Source organism: Myotis daubentonii, chromosome 15 (genome assembly GCF_963259705.1).
Source record: "Myotis daubentonii chromosome 15, mMyoDau2.1, whole genome shotgun sequence".
NCBI lineage: Eukaryota > Metazoa > Chordata > Mammalia > Chiroptera > Vespertilionidae > Myotis > Myotis daubentonii.
The window spans coordinates 298,935-319,227 of NC_081854.1; the positions used below are offsets into that span (position 1 = coordinate 298,935).

The 20,293-nt window shown below is 58.4% G+C and overlaps 2 protein-coding genes across 3 annotated transcripts in view; one reads left to right on the forward strand and one right to left on the reverse strand.

Moving 5' to 3' along the window:
- The window catches only part of ZNF544 (zinc finger protein 544), a 276,321-nt gene that overhangs the window by 94,701 nt on the left and 161,327 nt on the right, over positions 1 to 20,293 (reverse strand). The gene's annotated exons all lie outside the window — the stretch shown is intronic.
- On the forward strand, positions 6 to 20,064 carry LOC132217209 (zinc finger protein 606-like). Its single transcript, XM_059667286.1, has 8 exons — positions 6 to 9; positions 2,884 to 3,600; positions 5,372 to 5,473; positions 6,316 to 6,390; positions 6,656 to 6,792; positions 14,288 to 14,414; positions 14,825 to 14,920; positions 16,762 to 20,064. Exons 1-8 carry the CDS (start codon positions 6 to 8, stop codon positions 18,735 to 18,737), a joined length of 3,234 nt encoding a protein of 1,077 aa, XP_059523269.1. The 3' UTR covers positions 18,738 to 20,064.

Here is a 20,293-nt window from a genome sequence, read left to right on the forward strand (position 1 = left end):
TGGACATGGGTTAACATTGGTTATCCGTGGGCGTGATTTTAACGTCTTTACAGTGAATTGTATCATTTGAATGAAAGGGAAATTTACACAGCCGTGCAAAGAAATGAAAGAGAGCTTCACGTATCAAAAAGGACACATCTGCATGGCCAGCATAGCTCAGTGTTTGAGTGTCAACCTATGAACCAGGAGGTCATGGTTTGATTCCCGGTCAGGGCACAGGCCCGGGTTGCGGGCTCGGTCCCCAGTGTGGGGTGTGCAGGAGGCAGCCAATCCATGATTCTCTCTCATCGTTGATGTTTCTATCTCTCTCTCCTTCTCCCTTCCTCTCTGAAATCAATAAAAATATCTATACTGCCGAAACCGGTTTGGCTCAGTGGATAGAGCGTCAGCCTGCAGACTGAAAGGTCCTGGGTTCGATTCCGGTCAAGGGCATGTACCTGGGTTGCGGGCACATCCCCAGTAGGAGATGTGCAGGAGGCAGCTGATCAATGTTTCTCTCTCATCGATGTTTCTAACTCTCTATCTCTCTCCCTTCCTCTCTGTAAAAAAATCAATAAAATATATTTTTTTAAAAATATCTATACTAATAAAAGGGTAACATGCTAATTAGGACAGACGTCTTTTGGACGACCTTCCGGATGTCCTTCCGGACAAAGCTGCAGCAGCTGCAAGGGCCAAGGCTCAGGCAGCGAAGGGCCCAGGCTCAGGCCAGCAGTGGCAGCAGCAGCAGCTGGGTAATGGGGGTGGCGCCTTCCCCTGATTCGCCAGGTTGTCTCCTGCAGAGGGAGGCCAGACTGTGGCTTAGGCATGAAGCAGAGGCAGAGGCAGTTAGGGGAGATCAGGCCGGCAGGGGAACAAGTTAGGGGTGATCAGGTTGGTAGGGGGACAAGTTAGGGGCAATCAGACCAGCAGGCAGAGGGGTTAGGGGTGATCAGGCACGCAGGCGAGCAGTTAGGAGCCAGTGGTCCCGGATTGCGAGAGGGATCCCAGATTGGAGAGGGTGCAGGCCGGGCTGAGGGGCGCCCCCCCTCCGGTGCACAAATTTTGTGCACCGGGCCTCTAGTATTTTTTAAAAAATATATATTTCTGCCCTAACCGGTTTGGCTCAATGGATAGAGCGTCAGCCTGCGGACTCAAGGGTCCCAGGTTCGATTCCAGTCAAGGGCATGTACCTTGGTTGCGGGCACATCCCCATTGGGGGGTGTGCAGGAGGCAGCTTGATCGGTGTTTCTCTCTCATCGATGTTTCTAACTCTCTATCCCTCTCCCTTCCTCTCTGCAAAAAATCAATAAAATTTATTTAAAAAAATATATATATATTTCTGTATTGATTTCAGAGAGGAAGGGAGAAGGAGAGAGAGATAGAAACATCGATGATGAGAGACAATCATTGATCGGCTGCCCCCTGCACCGCCCCTCCCCCCCACTGGGGACCAAGCCCACAACCCAGGCATGTGCCCCTGGCCGGAATCGAACCCAGGACCCCCCAGTCCGCAGGCCAATGCTCAATCCACTGAGCCAAGCCGGCCAGGGCAAGGGCCTCTAGTATTTTTTTTTTTTAAAAAAGAGTGATCCTGTGACAAGGCCAGAGCTCCCCCCTGCCCTGCTCAGAACCGTGCCCTGGCCCTCCATTTCCCTCAAAGCCAGAGCCCTCACAAGCCCCGTAACTCGCTGCCTCTGCCCCCACCCCCCCAACCCCCTGCCTCACTGCCCACCGAGCTGTTGGAAAGAAGGCACACAGAGGAATAGACAAGGTGAATAGGGAGCCAGAAGGAGGGGCCTGGGGGGGTTGGGGCAGCTGTGGGCGAGGGTCGCCCCCAACACAGGCGGGAAGGAGGCTCTAGGGCCCCAGGGGGCTGCCTGTGGGCTGGGCCGCCAGGGAGCCCAGGGTCAGCCGGGGCCGGACGCCGGGGGTGGGCGCCCAGCGGTCCTCCCTGTGCTGGGTGAGCAGGCCTTTTCTCCTCCGCCCTGCCCTGCTCTGGAACAGTGGCCTTGATGGGCAGCTGCCAGGGGAGGTTTTGTGGGCCGCGTTCCCCACCCTGATCCTCGGTGCCACTCAGTAAATGCTGATTCCCGGTGGGGTGGGGGGAATCACAAAGCAGCCCTGGCCCGTGTGGCTCAGTGGATAGAGCACCAGCCTGTGGACCGAAGGGTGCCGGGTTTGATTCTGTACAAGGGCGCCTACCTTGGCTGCAGGTTTCTTTCCAGCCTCGGGCCCTGATCGGGGCAGCTAATCGATGTGCTTCTCTCACATCGATGTTTCTCCCTGTCTTTCCCTCTCTCTTCCACTCCCTCTAAAAATCAATAGAGCCCTGACCGGTGTGGCTCAGTGGATAGAGCGTTGGCCTGCGGACTGAACGGTCCCGGGTTCGATTCCAGCCAAGGGCATGTACCTTGGTTGCTGGCACATCCCCAGTAGGGGGTGTGCAGGAGGCAGCTGGTCGATGTTTCTAACCCTCTATCACTCTCCCTTCCTCAATGTAAAAAAAAAAAAAAAAATCAGTAAATTTAAAAAGAAAGGAATTTAGGGTCAGATCACCCTCTGAGGTTCCATGGGCCCTCCCCCCCTTTTCGTCCACACTTGCAGCTATTCAACTAAGGCAGTGGTTGTCAACCTTCCTAATGCTGCGACCCTTTAATACAGATCCTCATGTTGTGGTTACCCCCCAATTTCATTGTTACAAACTGAACATAATTAAAGCGTAGTGATTCATCACAAAAACAATGTCATTATATATGCGTTTTCCTATGGTCTTAGGCGACCCCTGTGAAAGGGTCGTTGGACCCCCAGGTTGAGAACCGCTGAACTAAGGGATTCCCCCCAATAGCTCAGAGGTCACCATCCTATTGCTCAGTGTGGCTACCGTGGGCTCCCATTTCACAGACGGGCAAACTGAGGGCACCACGGGCAGGACCGACACACGCACGCCGCCCCCGACCACCAGGGTGGGGAGGGCGCTCAGGGCGGGGGCGGCACCGCCCGCCTCGCACCCGATCAGCCCAGGGGCTGGCAGACTCCAGGCTGAGAAGCGCCCACCACCTGGCCGCCCAGCGCTGGCGCCCAAACCGGAAGTGCGCCGCCTGGAACTACAACTCCCAGCAGCCCGCGCGGCGCGCCCGGATCAGCCGAGGGGCTGGACTAGAGGGACTCCAGGCGGAGAAGCGCCCGACACTTGCCCGCCCGCCCAAGCCGGAAGTGCGCCGCCTGGAACTACAACTCCCAGCAGCTCGCGCGGCGCGCCCCAGTCGCCATTGTCCGCGGCTGAGGTGAGACGGTCGCGGGGGCGCCCTGGGAGGCGCCCGGGGGGTCGGGAGCGCCGGGCGGGAGAGGCAGCGCCGCCTTCAGGGCCGCTGGGCGCCAGGGGGGTCCAGCCCCCGCCCTCTGCGGGGCGGCTGCGCTTCCGGTCCCCGTGCCCCGCGCGGACCCTGCGACCCGCTCGTCGCTGGACGCCCCGAACCCAGCCCCAGCCCCAGCCCCGGCCCCGGCCCCGGCCCCGCGCGTCCGCCTTTGTCCCCGAGGCCGCGCGGGCCGTCCCGGCGCCGAACAAAGGCCGAGGGTCCCCCGGGCGCCTCGGGGGGCGGCGTGGCGGCTGCGGACCAGGTGAGGGCGCTCGCGGGCGGGGGGCGGGGCGGGAGGCCGGGCCGGGGGTGGTGGGCGCCCCGGTTCCTCCCGGCTGGCGGCTCGGTTCGGTCCGGCCCGTGCGCTTTTATTCTCGGACCGGAGTCCGCCAGCCCCGCCCCCGGCCCCGGAGGCACTGGGCCTCGGGGCGCGGACGGGCTGTGGGCGCGGCGTGTGGGGCGATCGGTGGGTGTTTCTCTCTCAAATCCTTAGGAACGTGGCCGCGGGTGAGGATTAAAAGGAAAATTAAAAACAAAGGCCCGGGAGCCGGGCGGGGGGCCCCTCACTGGGGGGGGAGGCGGGCTGGCTTCGGCTGGTGCGGGTTGCGGAGGACTTTTTTTTTTTAGAAAAAAATTACATAAAATGAGCGGTTTTAGTGCACAATTGGGTGGGCTGGTTGTGCATTCAGAAGGTTGTGCGGTTGTCGCTGCTCTGTATATGTATTTTATATGTTTTTTAAGTATATGTGTGTTATACGTGTGTGTATACGTACATACATTTTATTTATTTTTCTTTAACCCTCGAGGATATTTTTCTTTTTCCTTTTTCTTTAAATCTATTTTTTTAAATGAGAAAACGAAAAATAAAAACTAAAAAGAAAAAAATCTATTTTTTATTTTGTTATGTTTTAAAAATATTTTTATTGATTTCAGAGAGGAAAGGAGAGGGAGGGAGGGAGAAACATTGATGATGAGAGAGAATCATTGATTGGCTGCCTCCTGCACGCCCCCCACTGGGGATGAGCCTGCAACCCGGGGACATGCCCTTGACCAGGATTCGAACCCGGGACCCTTCAGTCCACAGTCTGACACTCTATCCACTGAGCAACACTGGCCGGGGGAGGATATTTTTCTGTCGATTTTTAGAGAGGGGGAAGACAGGAACACATTGCCCGGTGCCACGAGCCCTGACCAGGGTCCAGGGCGGGGAGAAGCCTGCAGCCCAGGTACCTGCCCTCGACCTGAATCGAACCCGGGCCCGTCGGTCTGCAGGCCTGTGAGGTTCTATCCACTCAGGCGCACCAGCCAGGCCTAAATGTATAGATTTTGCATTTATATTTAAATTGACTTCAGAGAGGAAGGGAGAGGGAGAAAGAAACATCACTGATGTGTGTGCATCACCCATGGACACAGACCACAGGGTGCTGAGGGCCTGGGGCGGCCGGGGAGGGGGGGCAATGTGGGGAAAGGGGACACATGTCGTCCTTTCAACAATAAAGATTAAGCCCTGGCCGGTGTGGCCCAGTGGATAGAGCGTCGGCCTGTGGACTGATGGGTCCCAGGTTCCATTCCGGTCAAGGGCATGGACCTTGGTTGCGGGCTCATCCCCAGTGGGGGCTGTGCAGGAGGCAGCTGATCGATGTTTCTGACTCTCTGCCCCTCTCCCTTCCCTCTGTAAACAAATCAATAAAATGTATTAAAAAAAACAATAAAGGTGAAGAAAAGTACCATCAACGGTGAGAGAGAATCAGGGATCGGCTGCCTCCTGCTCAGCCCACGGTGGGAGATGGGGGGGTGCATGTGTCCTGACCAGGAATCGAACCCTGACCTCCTGGTTCAGAGCTGGATGCTCAGTCCTGACCCTCGCTGGCCCGGCAGTTACCACCCCTCTTTCCAGAACATTCCCATCCCCCGCCCCCGCCCCAGGGAGCCCCTTAGGGGTGAGGGCTCCTCACGGCCTCCCTGGGGCTGAGTTCTCTGTTCCCACGTGTGAAGGGGCCGCCTCTGTTTCTCGCTGTGTCGCTGTGTCGCAGGTGGCGCTGCCCTCGCCCTCCGGCTGCACCGACTCCGGCACCCGCCTTGTCCGTCCGTCCGTTCGTCCGGGATGGCTGCCCCCGGCCCCCGGGCCTCCTGGGGTGAGTCCCAGCTGGTTGCCTGGGGGCTGGGGGTCGGGGAGGGGAGGCTGGGGGTCAGGGAAGGGGGGGCCTGGGGGTGGGGAGGGGGGGCTGGGGGTTTCTGGGGCTCAGGGGGCGCGTCTGTTCTGGGGCAGAATTGGGCGGAGGGGCTGTCGGTGGGCCCGGTGTCGGTGTGGTTGGTGTGGTTTCCCCGATGCCCAGCCCGGGTCCGTGGGGTTTCTCGGGGGGCGGGGGGCGGCCCCTCCGCTCCTGCGGGTGCATGTACTGCGGCTCCCCACCCGCCTGCGCTGCTTGCGGCTCCGGCCACGCGGCCCGCAGGTGTCAGTGTGCGATTTACACTTCGGTGCGGGCTCAGGCGTCCGCCCCAGCACAGCAGGGCCGTGTCGGTCTGTTACTGTGCTTTTCTGTTTTGTTTTGTTTTAAATAGATTTTGTTGATTTTGTACAGAGAGGAAGGGAGAGGGATAGAGAGCTAGAAACATCGATGAGAGAGAAACATCGATCAGCTGCCTCCCGCACGTCCCCACTGGGGATGTGCCCGCAACCCAGGTACATGCCCCTGACCGGAATCGAACCCGGGACCCTTCAGTCCACAGGCCGATGCTCTATCCACTCAGCCACACCGGTTTCGGCTACTTGTGTTTTTTTAAAATTCGGGGAACGTTGGACATTGGGTGGGTCGGCCTCAGCCGCTGCCGGTGGCCGTGTCCCGGGTGCTCCCGGCAGTGACAGCGCCGCCCGCGGGCTCCGGGCTGGGCCTGGCTGTGCCCGTGGGAGACGCCCCTCCCGTGGGGCCGGTCACCGGGTGGGTCACGGGCTCCCCTCTCCCTGGTCTCCTCGCAGGTGTCCTCGCCGACCCTGGCTGCCGCGCTGTGACCTCTGACCTGCCGAGGCTGGGCACCCGCCCGGAGGAGCCAGGTGGGCGGGTCTGGGCCAGCTGGTGGGGGGGGCGGCGGTGGGGGGTCGCCTCCAGGGCTGAGCAGACGCTGCAGACAGACTCGGAGCAGGGCGGGCGGGCGGGCCTGCACCGGGCTCACCCCTCTCGGGCCCTCCATCGGGAGAATGGGGGGGGGGGTCTCCCCTGCCAGCGGCGGCCTGGCCGGAGCACCCACTCGGGCGGGCGGGGCGCGCGGGGCGGGCGGGCGGCGGAGGGAGAGCTGCTCCAGCCTCGCTTTCCCCGCAGCCCCGTGTCCTCGGGACCCTGCCTGGCGGTTGGAGGAGGAGGAGGAGGAGGAGGAGGAGGAGGAGGAGGAGGCGGCGGAGGAGGCGTCCCCCGAGGCCGGGAGCGGGGCTTCCGGGCCCCCACCAGCCCCAGTGCAGGTGAGATGGGCGCCCGCTCCCCTCGCGGTCCCTGCTCCCCGGCCACCCCTCCCTCCTGTGGTTCCGTGTGGTTCCGTGTGGTTCCGTGTCCGACAGCTGGTCGGTGGAGGAGGAGTCGGTCCTGGGCTCGGGAGGCTCAGCTTTCACCACCCGGGGCCTCGCTGTCACCAGCCCGCGCCCCCTGAGCCCGCTGTGCTGGGGGTGTGGTGGGCGAGGGGGACCCCCTGGCTGACAGCCCCCCCCCCCCGTCCCCCGTGTTCAGTGTGGGTTCAGGCTGGTGTCCGGTGAGGCTGTGCTTGCTGCGGGGGGAGGGCGCGGGGAGCGCTGTCCGAGGATCCCCCAGCGGCTTCCCTCCGCCCCAGGCCTCCCTTCTGCGGGCTCGGGCTGTGCATGGGGTTTGGGGTTTGGGACGGACGCTGAGGCCGAGGCTCGTGGACGCCTTGAGGGGGGCGGTGTCTGCACAGTTGGGGCGCAGAGCAGCCGGGGCTTTGCTGGGGGGGTGGGGGGGCCCTGGGAGAGGGATGTGCCTGAGCAGAGGACCAGGGAGTGGGGTGGCTGGTGCAGGGTGGCCTCCGGGGACCAGGGTGGGGCGGGGCCGGACCCCGGGAGACCGGCTGGTGCTGCAGGCCCGGCCCGGCCCCTCCTGGTGGCGGAGCGGGAGGCCCGGGTCCGGTGCCGGGCTGGGGGGGGCTGTGGGAGCAGCTGGCACTGGGGCCCGGGAGCAGGAGCTGAGAGACCAGGGGGCGGAACAGGGACTGGCTGAAGGGCCCGCGGGCTCCCGAGAGGAGGGGCCATGGTGCCCACAGGCGCCCCCCCCTCCCCGTGGCAGGGGCTCTGGCTGAGCGTCGACCTGTGAGCCAGGAGGTCACCTTCATTCCCGGTCAGGGCACCGGCCTGGGGTGCGCCTCAATGGGGGGAGGGGGGGCGGCGGGGGGCGTGCAGGAGGCAGCCGATCAGTGATGCTCTCTCATCATTGGTGTTTCTGCCCCTCCCTCTCCCTTCCTCTGAAATCAATAAAATATATTTAAAATAAAAGAAAAGGAAAAGAAAGTTTGTGATAACAGCTTCATTAAAATACTGTTCTTATACCATGAAGTCTGACCCCTTAAAAGGCACAGGTCTCAGGGGATCACAGGGTGTGTGACCGTCACCGGCAGCGAATTCTGGGCGTTTTCACCCCCCCTCTCCCCCTCCCCCAGCCCCTGAGCCCTGGCCGTCCGGACGCTCCACGGGGGGCGCGCGTGTGCCTCTGGGCGTCATGTCGGGTCAGCGTTCTCTCTTGCCGCCAGCAGCCGTTTTTCACGTCCTGTTTCGGTTTCCTAGGGCCCTCCCTGTCCCTAAAACTGCAGATCGGTTCACGCTGCTGACGCCCTGACAGGAGAGGGGGGAGCCCGTTTCCCCGCTGTGTTCAGGTCTCTCGTTTCTAAACTAGAAAGACAGTCCAGCAAACGTGCGGGAACTGATGCACAAGCAGAAGTGCCTCAGCCCCGTGCCTCCCCCCAGATTAGAAAGGAGTTCAGAACCTCCCAGAGCCTCCACGGTGACCGGCGCCCGCCCGCTGTCCTGGGTGGCGGAGGCCTGCGCCCGTGGAGCCCGCGTGCCTGTCCGGCCTCAGGACTCGGTGCCCAGGTGGTCGCTGCTGCTGTGCAGGTCGCTTTCCGGTCCTGACGTCAGGGGTGCAGCCGGGTGGGCGGGAGGCGGCGGGTCCGTCTCTGGACGGGAGTGAGTGTGATAAACGCTCTGAGGAGCCCTCGGCCCCGGCTGCTCTGTGAGTCCCCGCAGGTGAGGGCTCCTGAGAAACACAGACTCGGTAACCCCCCTCCAGGTCAGGAGAATCACAGACGCCCCCCCCCCAACCCTCAGGGTCTTGGGAGCACGGAGCCCAGACCCCCTGTTCCCTCCACATCAAACGTCCCTGAGAACCGCCTTCACCCGTGAAGCAGCCAGGGCGGCCTCCCTCGTCCCTCGGATGCGAACAGTCTGCCCCGCTGGGCGGAGGAGTTCCAGCCGCGGGCACCCAGACCCTGTTAGTCTGAGCATCAGGGACAGTGAGGACGCCCCGCCCCTGTGCCAGCCGCCAGCCGTGTCTGCATGGCCCACACGGCCGTAAAACCAAAATCTGACACTGCACCCTCCTCGGTTGTCCCAGAACACAGTCTGGCTACATTTTCATTCTCTGAAAGAGCTTGCACTAAAATATTAATAAATAATGAAACTCTGGGGATTCCAAAGAGGCTGTCTGAGGCCCCCTGGTCCCAGGAAGGGGCGTGGTCAGAGCTCAGGCAGTGCAGGAGCCATCCCCCCAGATCCCATGGGCGCAGCCCCTGCGGCCCCCAGCCCCCTGGTTCAGCTGTGCGGCTGGAGTGCTGGGAGGCTCCAGCCCTGGGATGCCTAGGGGAGCACGTGTGTGCAAAGCCCGTGAGCAGGAGTGTTTGCAAGACTGGGTGGCTCGTCTTTGCCAGTCCTAGCAGGCGACTGGAGGGGTCCCCTGTGGACCAGACGGCTGGCAGGGCCCTGCTCTGTCCCCCAGTGTCAGGTAGCGGGAACTTGCGGGCCCTCTGCGAAGGGGGGGGCCCCCCGTAGTCCCCACTCCGCCTCCCCGTGTGCAGCCGGGTTTGCTGAGGCCTCCATGAGCTGTAGACCCTGACACGGGGCACACTCAGTTGGGGTCTGTCCCCCCCGAGTCCATGGCCCTTCCAGTTTGACACCACCTTCGATTCTGCATGTGCCTTAAAAATATTTTGACAAATCCCGTAATTACTAGAAAATAAAAAGTAAACAAAACACGGTCCTTCTCACTCCAAGGTAACGGTTGTTAATGCCGGGCCCACTTGCGTTCCTGCCTTTATGCAGCCCCGACCGTCCCTGCCCAGCCCTCCTCAGGCAGTGCATGGTGTGCGTTTCGTTCTCATATGCAGGTACTAAGGTTTATTTAAGAAAACCACGTTATTATGATTTCAGAGAGGAAGAGAGAGAGAGAAACATCAATGATGAGATTCACGGATCGGCTGCCTCCTGCACGCCCCACACTGGGGATCGAGCCTGCAAAACCCGGGCCTGTGCCCTGACTGGGAATCGAACCCGGGACCCTTCAGCCCACAGGCCGGTGCTCTATCCACTGAGCCACACCGGCCAGAGCTACACACACAGCTTTTCTGCAGCTCTGCACAGAGTCAGCGCGAGCCCATGCCTGTGCAGGGTGGAGGTCAGGCTCTCACGCTTCGCCCCATGGGGACTCTTCCCTCTGGACGGGCTGGGAGCCCGCCCGCCCACCCCCGCCAGGCTTGCGTCCGCCCCAGGCTGTGTGCACGACCCGTGGTTTCACCCTGTGGCAGTCGAGGGGTTTTGTGAACGTTGGCGCGTGTTTTCCGTGACTCGTGCTGCTGTGGTCTCGGAAGAGCCAGGACGTCTCCTTCCGTCTGCAGCCGCTGGGCCGTGGTTCTCAACCTTCTGGGCCTTTAAATACAGCTCCTCATGTTGTGACCCAGCCATAAAATCATTTTCGTTGCTACTTCTTCACTGTCATGTAAATCTCTGATATGCAGGATGGTCTTAGGCGACCCCTGTGGAAGGGTCGTTCGACCGCCAAAGGGGTCGTGACCCACAGGTTGAGAACCGCGGCACTGGGCCCGTGGTTCGTCCTTGCGGAGGAGGGGGGCGGGGAGGGGGGGCAGGGGGGCAGCGTGGCGAGCTGTGCGTGGTTTGCCCCCGAGGTGGCTGGTGGGTGGGAGCCGGCCCTGCCCCTTGGGCTCCGGCTGTGACTCGGCCGACGGGGGCATTTCTCACGCATCCTGGTCGTGGTCCCCACTGCAGCTCCTCTGAACTGGGGTGTCTTCCGTCACTCGGCTGCTTTCAGTAGTTGGTGTGAAACGGATCTGCCTGGTGGCTTTTGTTGTTGTTGTTAAAAGAAGGCTGGTATTTTATAAATTCCCTTCTGCATTATATTCCCTTCCTGGGGTCGTCCCTTAGCTGGGTGCATCCTGAGCGAACCGCCGTGTCTCCGTCCTGTCCTTGCTGGGGTGGGGGCGCCGGGCCCTCCTTCTCGCCAGCACGGATGCTCCCTGGCTCCTGCCCACGGGGCCTCCTAGCTGTGCTGCCTCCCTCCTCTGTGTTCTGAGCGTCCCTCCTGCCTGGACAGCCTCTCCCTCACCCCATCCTGCTCCACGGAAACCTCTCTCCCAGGCGGGTCTCGGGCAGTGGATGGCGCTGCCTGGGCTCTGGCCTCAGGGGCCAGGTTCAGTCCCGCCTCCTGGCTCCTTGCAGGGTCTGCGTTCACAGGAAGAGCCTGAGGCCGGTTCAGAGGCAGGTCTGGCTCCTGAGGGGCCCCTCACCCTCCTGTCTCTGTCTCCCCACAAGTCTCAGGCCAAGCTGCCCAGGCCTGGGGGTGGGGCCGGGTGACCAGGCCGGTTCCGTGCCCACCTCCCTGGACACAGCGGCTGTCGGGCCACCGCGCCCTCCCCTCCCCCGGGGCTGAGAGGCCTCCGCGCCTCCAGTGCCGCCCCCACTCCAGGCTGAGGCCAGACCTGTGTGCCGTGCTCACTCCTGCCTGCCTCCCTGCCTCCTCCAAGCCCCGAGCCCAGCGCCTCCCTGCACTGCCTCAGCTCTGCTGTGCACTGTGCCCCGGGCGGCCCCCCCTGCTCCCCGTCTCCCAGGAGCATGGGGACCACCACGGCCACTGGCCTCTTCCCGTCACTGGCCGGGATGTTTCTTTCACTTTTTTTAAAACACAAAACCTTTTCGTAGGAGATCTTTCAACGCACAGGGGAGCTGAAGCGAGTGTTGGTCTCCTGTGGCCACTGTTCCCTCAAGGTGGCAGCTCAGAGCCGCCTCCGACTTGCTCTCCTGCCGGGAGCCCAGCCGTCCCGGGGCCCAGCCGTGTCGGGGCTCAGCCGTCCCGGGACCCAGCCATGTCGGGGCTCAGCCGTCCCGGGGCTCAGCCGTCCCCGGGCCCAGCCGTGTCGGGGCTCAGCCATCCCGGGGCCCAGCCGTGTCGGGGCTCAGCCGTCCCCGGGCCCAGCCGTGTCGGGGCCCAGCCGTGTCGGGGCTCAGCCGTTCCCGGGCCCAGCCGTGTCGGGGCTCAGCCGTGTCGGGGCTCAGCCGTCTCGGGGCTCAGCCGTCTCGGGGCCCAGCTATGTCGGGGCTCAGCTGTCTCGGGGCCCAGCCGTCTCGGGGCTCAACCGTCATGGACTGCAGGTGCCTCCCTCCTGAGCCCCTTTCCCAGCTCCCAGGCTCCCGAACCCCCACTTGCTTCCCTGTCACTCCTGCTCCGACCCCCCTGCCTGCCTGTGGGAACACGGCCCACCTGACCACTCCCCCGTCTCAGCTCCTCTTTTCTTTTCTTTTTTTTAAAATACATTTTATTGATTTTTTACAGAGGAAGGGAGAGAGATAAGAGAGTTAGAAACATCAATCAGCTGCCTCCTGCACATCTCCTACTGGGAATGTGCCCACAACCCCGGTACATGCCCTTGACCGGAATTGAACCTGGGACCTCTCAGTCCCCAGGCCGACGCTCTTTCCACTGAGCCAAACCGGTTTCGGCCTCTTTTCTTTTTTGAGAGAGAAGCATCGCTGCCCTGGATAGTCTGTCCCACGAACTGGTGCTCTGTGTGCGCCTGACGGGGACCAGACCTGCCCTCTCGGTGCGTCAGGGACGAGCTCCAGCCGCCGAGCCCCCGCCAGGCTGGGCACAACCTTTTCTAAAAGCCAGAGTGTTTGCAGCACATCTCAGACGCTGTCCACCGTATAGCCGCCTCCTGTCCACCGAATAGCCGCCTCCTGTCCACCGAATAGCCGCCTCCTGTCCACCTATAGCCGCCTCCTGTCCACCTGATAGTCACCTCTGTGCACTTACAGAGAGAGGCCACTCTACACAGCAGCCACAGCACCCAGCAAAGCGACAGCGACTCCCCCCACCACCCAGTACCCGTCCATGCTCAGTCGTCCACGTGCCCTCCCACCACCCAGTACCCATCCATGCTCAGTCTTCCCCGTGTCCTCTCACCACCCAGCACCCATCCATGCTCAGTCATCCCGTGTCCTCTCACCACCCAGTACCCGTCCATGCTCAGTCATCCCGTGTCCTCCCACCACCCAGTACCCGTCCATGCTCAGTCGTTCCCGTGTCCTCCCACCACCCAGTAACCGTCCATGCTCAGTCATCCCGTGTCCTTCCACCACCCAGTACCCGTCCATGCTCAGTCTTCCCCATGTCCTTCCACCACCCAGCACCCATCCATGCTCAGTCATCCCGTGTCCTCCCACCACCCAGTACCTGTCCATGCTCAGTCATCCCGTGTCCTCCCACCACCCAGTTCCTGTCCGTGCTCAGTCATCCCTGTGTCTTCCCTACACCCAGTACCCATCCATGCTCAGTCATCACGTGTCCTCCCACCAACCAGTACCTGTCCATGCTCAGTCCTCCCTGTGTCCTCCCTACACCCAGTACCCATCCATGCTCAGTCATCCCCGTGTCCTCCCACCACCCAGTACCCGTCCATGGCTCCCCGAATGCCCCTTTCGGTAAAGAGGTGACTGACCCAGCGTGTAGCACAGCCGTCCAGGAACCAGGCCGGGCTGGTCTGGAGGAGCAAACCCAGACATTGGCCTCGACGGGGGTGGGGTGGGGTTCAGCAGTGGAGGCGGCGGCGGCCCGTTAACATGCGTTTTGGAGTCGGGATTGCAGGAGCAGGACAGGCCTGTGCTTTGCACCCGTCGTCCAGGGAGGGGCGGGGAAGCAGGTTGGGCAGAGGCCAGCAGGAGGCCAGCCCTGAGCAGGGAGGACGCAGGGACAGGAGGCGGCCGTGGGGTGGAAGGGAGGACTGCCCCTGGGGAGGGGCTGGGGGGCCAGAGAGCCGGGCTCCAGGCCGAGGGAGGGTCAGGGTGCACGGGCGGGCTCACAGCTTCCCCTGCGGCCCCCGGGGCTCGTGCTGACGGCTCCTTTAAGGACCAGACTCGGTGCTTTCGTTGCAGAAGTCACTCTTTCCTGTGCGGGCTCTAGTGAGTGTTTCTGGATCTGCTTTTCCTAAAATCCTCAGGGTGGCTTGTTAGGACTCGGCTGCTTGACAGCAGCGTGACTGGTCCCCGTGGCTGCGTCCTGCTCCCCCCACCCCCAGCCTGGTCCTCAGGAAAGAGGGGGCTGTGGCCGCAGGACGGGTGTGCATGTCGGGCCCGCCCAGCTCCCAGCTCCCAGCTCCCAGCTCCCAGGCCTACCCCGCCCTGTCCGCCTCCTGAGTGCCTGCATCTCCAGAGAAGGCGCTGGGGGGCGTCCGTCCGCACAGTGTGGGTCCCCAGGACGGGGTCGGGGTCTCAGGAGGCACCTGCTCATCGGCTGTGGTCGTTGTGGCCCGGGTAGCGAATCCCGCGTCCAGGCGACCCGCCCTCCGTGAGGCCATTGGTGACGCCAGGTGTGTCTCCACGCCCCTCTCCTCCCGCTGTCAGCCCCTCGTCCTCGGGAAGCCCCGAGGGGCGGGCTGAGGGGCCTCTGCTCTTTCAGGAGCCGCTGACCTTCCGGGACGTGGCCGTGGACTTCTCCCCGGAGGAGTGGGGGCGGCTGGGCCCGGCGCAGAGGACGCTGTACCGGGACGTGATGCTGGAGACCTTCGGGCACCTGCTCTCTGTGGGTGAGCGGGGGCTGCCCACGTCTTGGAGCAGTTTCCATTCCCAGCCCTTCTGTGCTCCCGGCGGAGTGCTCACAGGCCTCGGGCGAGGTGATGCCCGGCTGGTGTGGCTCAGTGGTTGAGCACCGACCCATGAACCAGGAGGTCAGGGTTTGATTCCCCGTCAGGGCACGTGCCCAGCTGCGGGCTCGATCCCCAGTGGGGGGCATGCAGGAGGCAGCCCGTCGATGTTTCTATCTCTGTCACTCTCCCTTTAAAATCAATAAGGACATTTAAAAATAAAGATGGGCTGAGATGATCACGAGCCGAGGTTCAAGGGTGAAATTCCTGGTGCTTATCCAGCTCGAGGCGGGAGAGTCGGGGAGGGCAGGGCAGGGAGCTCTCCAGGTGACGGTCGCTGCTCTCCCCTGCAGGGGCTCAGGTCGCCAAGCCCAAGGTCATCTCCCTGCTGGAGGAGGGCGCGGAGCCCTGGCGGGTGGAGCAGCCACGGCCCCGGAGCCCGTGTCCAGGTGAGAGCAGCGGGTGGGAGGGCGATCTTGTCTGAGGAGTCAGGGCCTCAGACCCTCAGTTCCCTCACCGGCGCGTGGTCCCTGCTGCTGCTGAGTCAGAGCAGACGTGCCCACCTTCACAAGCTGCCTCTTCGCAGCTGCAGTTCCCACCGGCCGCCCACCCGCGAGGTCTCACGTTCTCTGCTGCGCCTTTCCCTCTGGCCACGTCTCATTCTCTCACCTGCTTCTTCCTTCTTAGTTTGTTTATTGCCAAACCTGTAGCCTGTACCTCAGACCCGGCTTTAAAAAACCAAACAAGAAAACAGGTTTTTAAGGTAGGTGATATATTCACATGGCTGAAAACACTCTGAGCTGTATGAATTGTAAGCTGAAAGGAATCTCACTTATACTCCTGCTTCTACACGTTATTCTTACCCCCAGACACAGAGACACACACATGAGCACACCCAGGCACACGCACAGGCACATGCACAGGCAACCAGTGTTTTTCTACTATGATTTTTTAAAATATGTTTTTTTTTAATTGAATTCAGAGAGAGGAAGACAGAGAGAGAGAGAGAGAGAGAGAGAGAGAGAGAGAAGCACCAAAGATGAGAGAGAATCACGGATCGGCTGCCTCCTGCACGCCCCACATTGGGGATGGAGCCTGCAACCCAGGCATGTGCCCTTGGCCAGGAATCGAGCTGTGACCTCCTGGTTCATAGGCTGGCACTCAACCACTGAGCCACACTGGCTGGGCTTTCCTGTGAATTTTTCAGTTATTATTGACATCTCAATTTGTAATCATCTATTTTGAACTAATACCACTTAAACTGGGGCAGTCTGTGAAAACTTCGCTTCTGTGTCGCCACGTCTTCCACTCAAAGTCATCACCCTCAGGGTGCTGCTTTATTCTAGTGAAAAAGGCACCAAAAGGCTCTGGAGCTGAGTCTAGCGGAGGACACCAAGTACCAGCTGTTGTTTTTTCCCCTTTTGCTTTTTTAGGTACAAGCTTTTTTATTTTTTTAAATATATTTTTTATTGATTCCAGAGAGGAAGGGAGAGGGAAAAGAGAGATAGAAACATCAATGATGAGAGAGAATCATTGGTTGGCTGCCTCCTGCACGTCCCCTACTGGGGATCGAGCCCACAACCGACGTTCTATCCACTGAGCCAAACCGGCCGGGACTCAAGTACCAGCTTTTGATAGTCCTTTCCCAGTGGAATTACAAAGGACACACTGAATTCTTTCAGCAACAAATGGTGTCCGACGTGAAGTGTCATACCTGAGGGACAGCTGGCCTGGGAGCCCAGGGTAGTTCCTGGGGGTTGGTCACACCGGCCCACACGACTGGCTGGGACCACGGAGCTCCAGACTCTGGAAGGAAAGGTGTTCACCGTGGACAGTGTTGTGTGTACAAACCACGTAGGGAAGCTGGTGCCCTCGCTCCAAGGCCTCAGGCATGTAGAACGCTCTCCTGAGTTAGGACCTTCCGAGACCTCACTTCCTAGGAGTTGGCCAAGGGCCGGTCCTGACGCCGGCCTTCTTGGGAATGTGCAGTCTGAGCAGCTCATGCAGGGCCGTCACCCCTTCCCTGCACACCCTTATCGATCCTTCCTCCCTTCCTTCTCATGGAAAAATCCTCCATAGATTTTATTAGCACTCAGCACACTTCATAGTGTGGTCAGCTGCTTTGTTCATTCTTCACTGTTTTCCTTTTCCCTGTTACGATGCTCCTCGGGGTTGTGAGTCTATGTGAAACCAAGTTCACGCTTGCCTTCTCAATGATATGACAAAAACCCCACCTTTTCCACTCGATTCTTAAACGTTCCTTCTCACGACTTTTTTCTGTTTACTTCAGAAATGGTGAGAAGTCCTGAAAGTAAAGCGTTGATCCCAGCACGTCGCATTTTTGAGGGAGAGCAGTCCCATAGCATGAAGTTGGAACGATTCGTGTGGGATGACCCTTGGTTCTCCAGGTTAGAAATTTTGGGATGTGACGACCAGTTACAAATGTACCGTGTGAACCAGAGTACAGCTATGAGGCAGATGGTCTTCATGCAGAAGCAAGTGCTGCCTCGAAGAGGCTCTGAACTCTGTGACCTTGGCGCGGGGTGTGGCCAGAGCTTAAACTTTATTCCCTCTCAGAGAGTTTCTCACATAGAACATTTCTATAAGCCTGATACACATGTTGAAAGTTGGAGGTGTAAGTCAGCCATCATGTGTGCAGATAAGATCACCTGTGGAAATAGTGATTATGACACAGCCTTCTACCAGTCCTTGCCACCTATTCACCCTGCAAGGGTGCAGACTGGAGATAATCTTTTCAGATGTTCTGATGCCGTTAAATCTTTCAATCACGTACTTCATTTTGGTGATCATAAGGGAATGCACACAGGAGGGAAACTCTATGAGTATAAGGAATGCCATCAAATCTTTAACCAGAGCCCATCATGTATTGAACATCCCAGACCTCTGATCGGAGAAAACCAGTGTGGTTATAAAGAATATGAGAATATCTTTTACTTCTCGTCTTTTATGGAGCGTCAGAATATTGGCACCGTAGAGAAAGCGTATAAATACAATGAGTGGGAGAAAGTCTTTGGGTATGACTCCTTCCTCACTCAACATACAAGCACTTACACCGCAGAGAAACCCTATGACTACAATGAATGTGGGACGTCTTTCATCTGGAGCTCTTACCTTATCCAACATAAGAACACACATACTGGAGAGAAGCCCTACGAATGTGATAAATGTGGGAAAGTTTTCAGGAATCGTTCAGCCCTTACTAAACATGAACGGACTCACACTGGAATAAAACCCTATGAATGTAATAAATGTGGGAAAGCCTTCAGCTGGAACTCCCATCTGATTGTGCACACGAGGATTCACACGGGAGAGAAACCTTACGTATGTAACGAGTGTGGGAAGTCTTTCAACTGGAACTCCCATCTGATTGGCCATCAGAGGACTCACACCGGAGAAAAACCGTTTGAATGCACTGAGTGTGGCAAGTCTTTCAGCTGGAGCTCCCATTTGATTGCCCACATGAGGATGCATACTGGAGAGAAGCCCTTTAAATGTGATGAATGTGAAAAAGCTTTTAGGGATTACTCGGCTCTCAGTAAACATGAAAGAACTCACTCCGGAGCAAAACCATATAAATGCACTGAATGTGGAAAGTCCTTCAGCTGGAGCTCCCACCTTATCGCCCACCAGAGAACTCACACGGGGGAGAAACCCTATAACTGTCAGGAATGCGGCAAAGCATTCAGGGAACGCTCGGCCCTCACGAAACATGAAATAATTCATTCTGGAATTAAGCCCTATGAATGTAATAAATGTGGAAAGTCCTGTAGCCAAATGGCTCACCTGGTTCGACATCAAAGGACTCACACTGGAGAAAAGCCCTACGAGTGCAACAAGTGTGGGAAGTCCTTCAGCCAGAGCTGTCACCTTGTTGCTCACCGGAGAATTCACACGGGCGAGAAGCCCTATAAGTGTAATCAGTGCGAAAGGTCCTTTAACTGCAGCTCTCACCTGATCGCGCACCGGAGAACTCACACTGGAGAGAAACCATATAGGTGTAACGAATGTGGGAAGGCGTTTAATGAGAGTTCTTCCCTCATTGTCCATCTGAGAAACCATACTGGAGAAAAACCCTACAAATGCAGCCATTGTGAGAAGGCTTTCTGTAAGAATTCTTCTCTCGTCATTCATCAGAGAATGCACAGCGGAGAGAAACGCTTTATATGCAGCGACTGTGGGAAGTCCTACAGTGGCCACTCGGCCCTGCTGCAGCACCAGAGGAGCCACGGTGCAGAGAAAGTCTGAACGGAACTGATGGGAGACTTCCTGTCTTTGTATATGCGATACTTTGAAAAAAACACTAGAAGTGTAATCAGGAGGGGTTGTTTCCTAGTAAGAGTTCAGGGAGGCTCTTCCCCTTACTACTCAGTAGAAACATCTAGAAGAAACGTAGGAAGGAAAATGATAGAGGAAAGCGTCGCGGTTATGTAGCCCTCATTTAACGTCGGATAATTGCAGTGAAGAAGGAAAGCCCCACTCCTCACGGTCCACCAGGATCTTGCTTGAGGAGCGTGAATGTAGGGAGGAGACACCTTTAGTGAGAGATCAAGGATTTGCGGACCAGAGTGCATTGATGGAGGAGAAAAACCTTGTTCTAGGAAGTGCTTCAGCTGGAAATAAGCTGTTTTGCATTGAGCTGGAGTATTGGGTGGGAAGCTTTATAACAACATTCTGTGCATAATTGCGAAAAGACAGATTTTGCTATTATTAGGGCGAGGGTCTGGGTGCCCTTTAAGGAATAGATGATGGAATACTAAGTTTGAGGTTAAGAAAAAAAATAGTATTGAATGGGATATTTACTGTTAGTCGAGATTAACCTTAGAAAAATTAGTAAATGAGATTACTAATGGTGGAAAAGTTATTTTCTGGAAGTATGAGGCTGATGTTGTTGGGACAAAAAGTGACATTTAATATCACAGTGTGTCCGTGTCCATGGTTTACTCAGTGTTGGATGTTTGTAATTTGTTTTAGGCGATCACGATAAGTTATAATTATATTATAGACACTGCGTCAGAGTACATACCATGAAGGAATAACAAGGACACAGAGTTGTATATACATGTCCTCTATAACATCTAAAATCGTGTATGGATACGGATTGGAAAAACCCATGGATGAATTAACCCAGTTAATTTTAAAAATTTTAAAGTTTTATAAACACATACAGCACTTACCACGTGCTAAGCTTTGTTTTAAATGCTTTCAGTTGATTACTGTGTTCAATCCCCTTAGTTCTACGAGGTAGGTGCTGTTGTTATTCCAGTTTTACAAATGGAGAAACTGAGGCAGAGATGTTGAGAAACCGACCTCGGGACACAGCTAGCTCAGAGAGGCACTGAGGTTGTTTGGCCTCAGAGGCCCTGTGTTTAACCACAGCTGTGCTGGCTCTCTCCATTGATCCCCCTGATGTTTTTGTTACTCTCCAGTGTTTCTATGGTAGGTATTTGCTAATAAAAATCAAGAAATTCCTAAGGAATGAGAACTGAAGTTACCCGGCTCTCTGTCCTGAAGGATGTCTGGTATCAGGGCTGAGCTCCCTTCGGAGTGGGCAGTCTGGGTTGGACAGTCAGACGCACTGCATCTCCTGGAGCCGGGATTTCTTAAACTCACCACCCACAGCCCTGAGGCGGAGAGCGGCCAGGAGCTGGAAGACTCCTGGAGGTGCAGACAGGTCGCAGGGATGCTGGTCGACGGGTCTCGCCTGTCCTCACTGCAGAGGGCAAGACCCAGCGCTGCCCGCGGGCGCGGCGCTCCTCGCGGTCTCCCTGGAGCTCAGGTTTACACTTCCTCATCGTCTCCAG

Coding starts and splice junctions, on each gene's coding strand:
- LOC132217209 (XM_059667286.1), top strand. Junction 5,474..6,315: donor CGGCCCCCGGGCCTCCTGGG/GTGAGTCCCAGC, acceptor GTCTCCTCGCAG/GTGTCCTCGCCGACCCTGGC. Junction 14,921..16,761: donor GCCCCGGAGCCCGTGTCCAG/GTGAGAGCAGCG, acceptor TGTTTACTTCAG/AAATGGTGAGAAGTCCTGAA.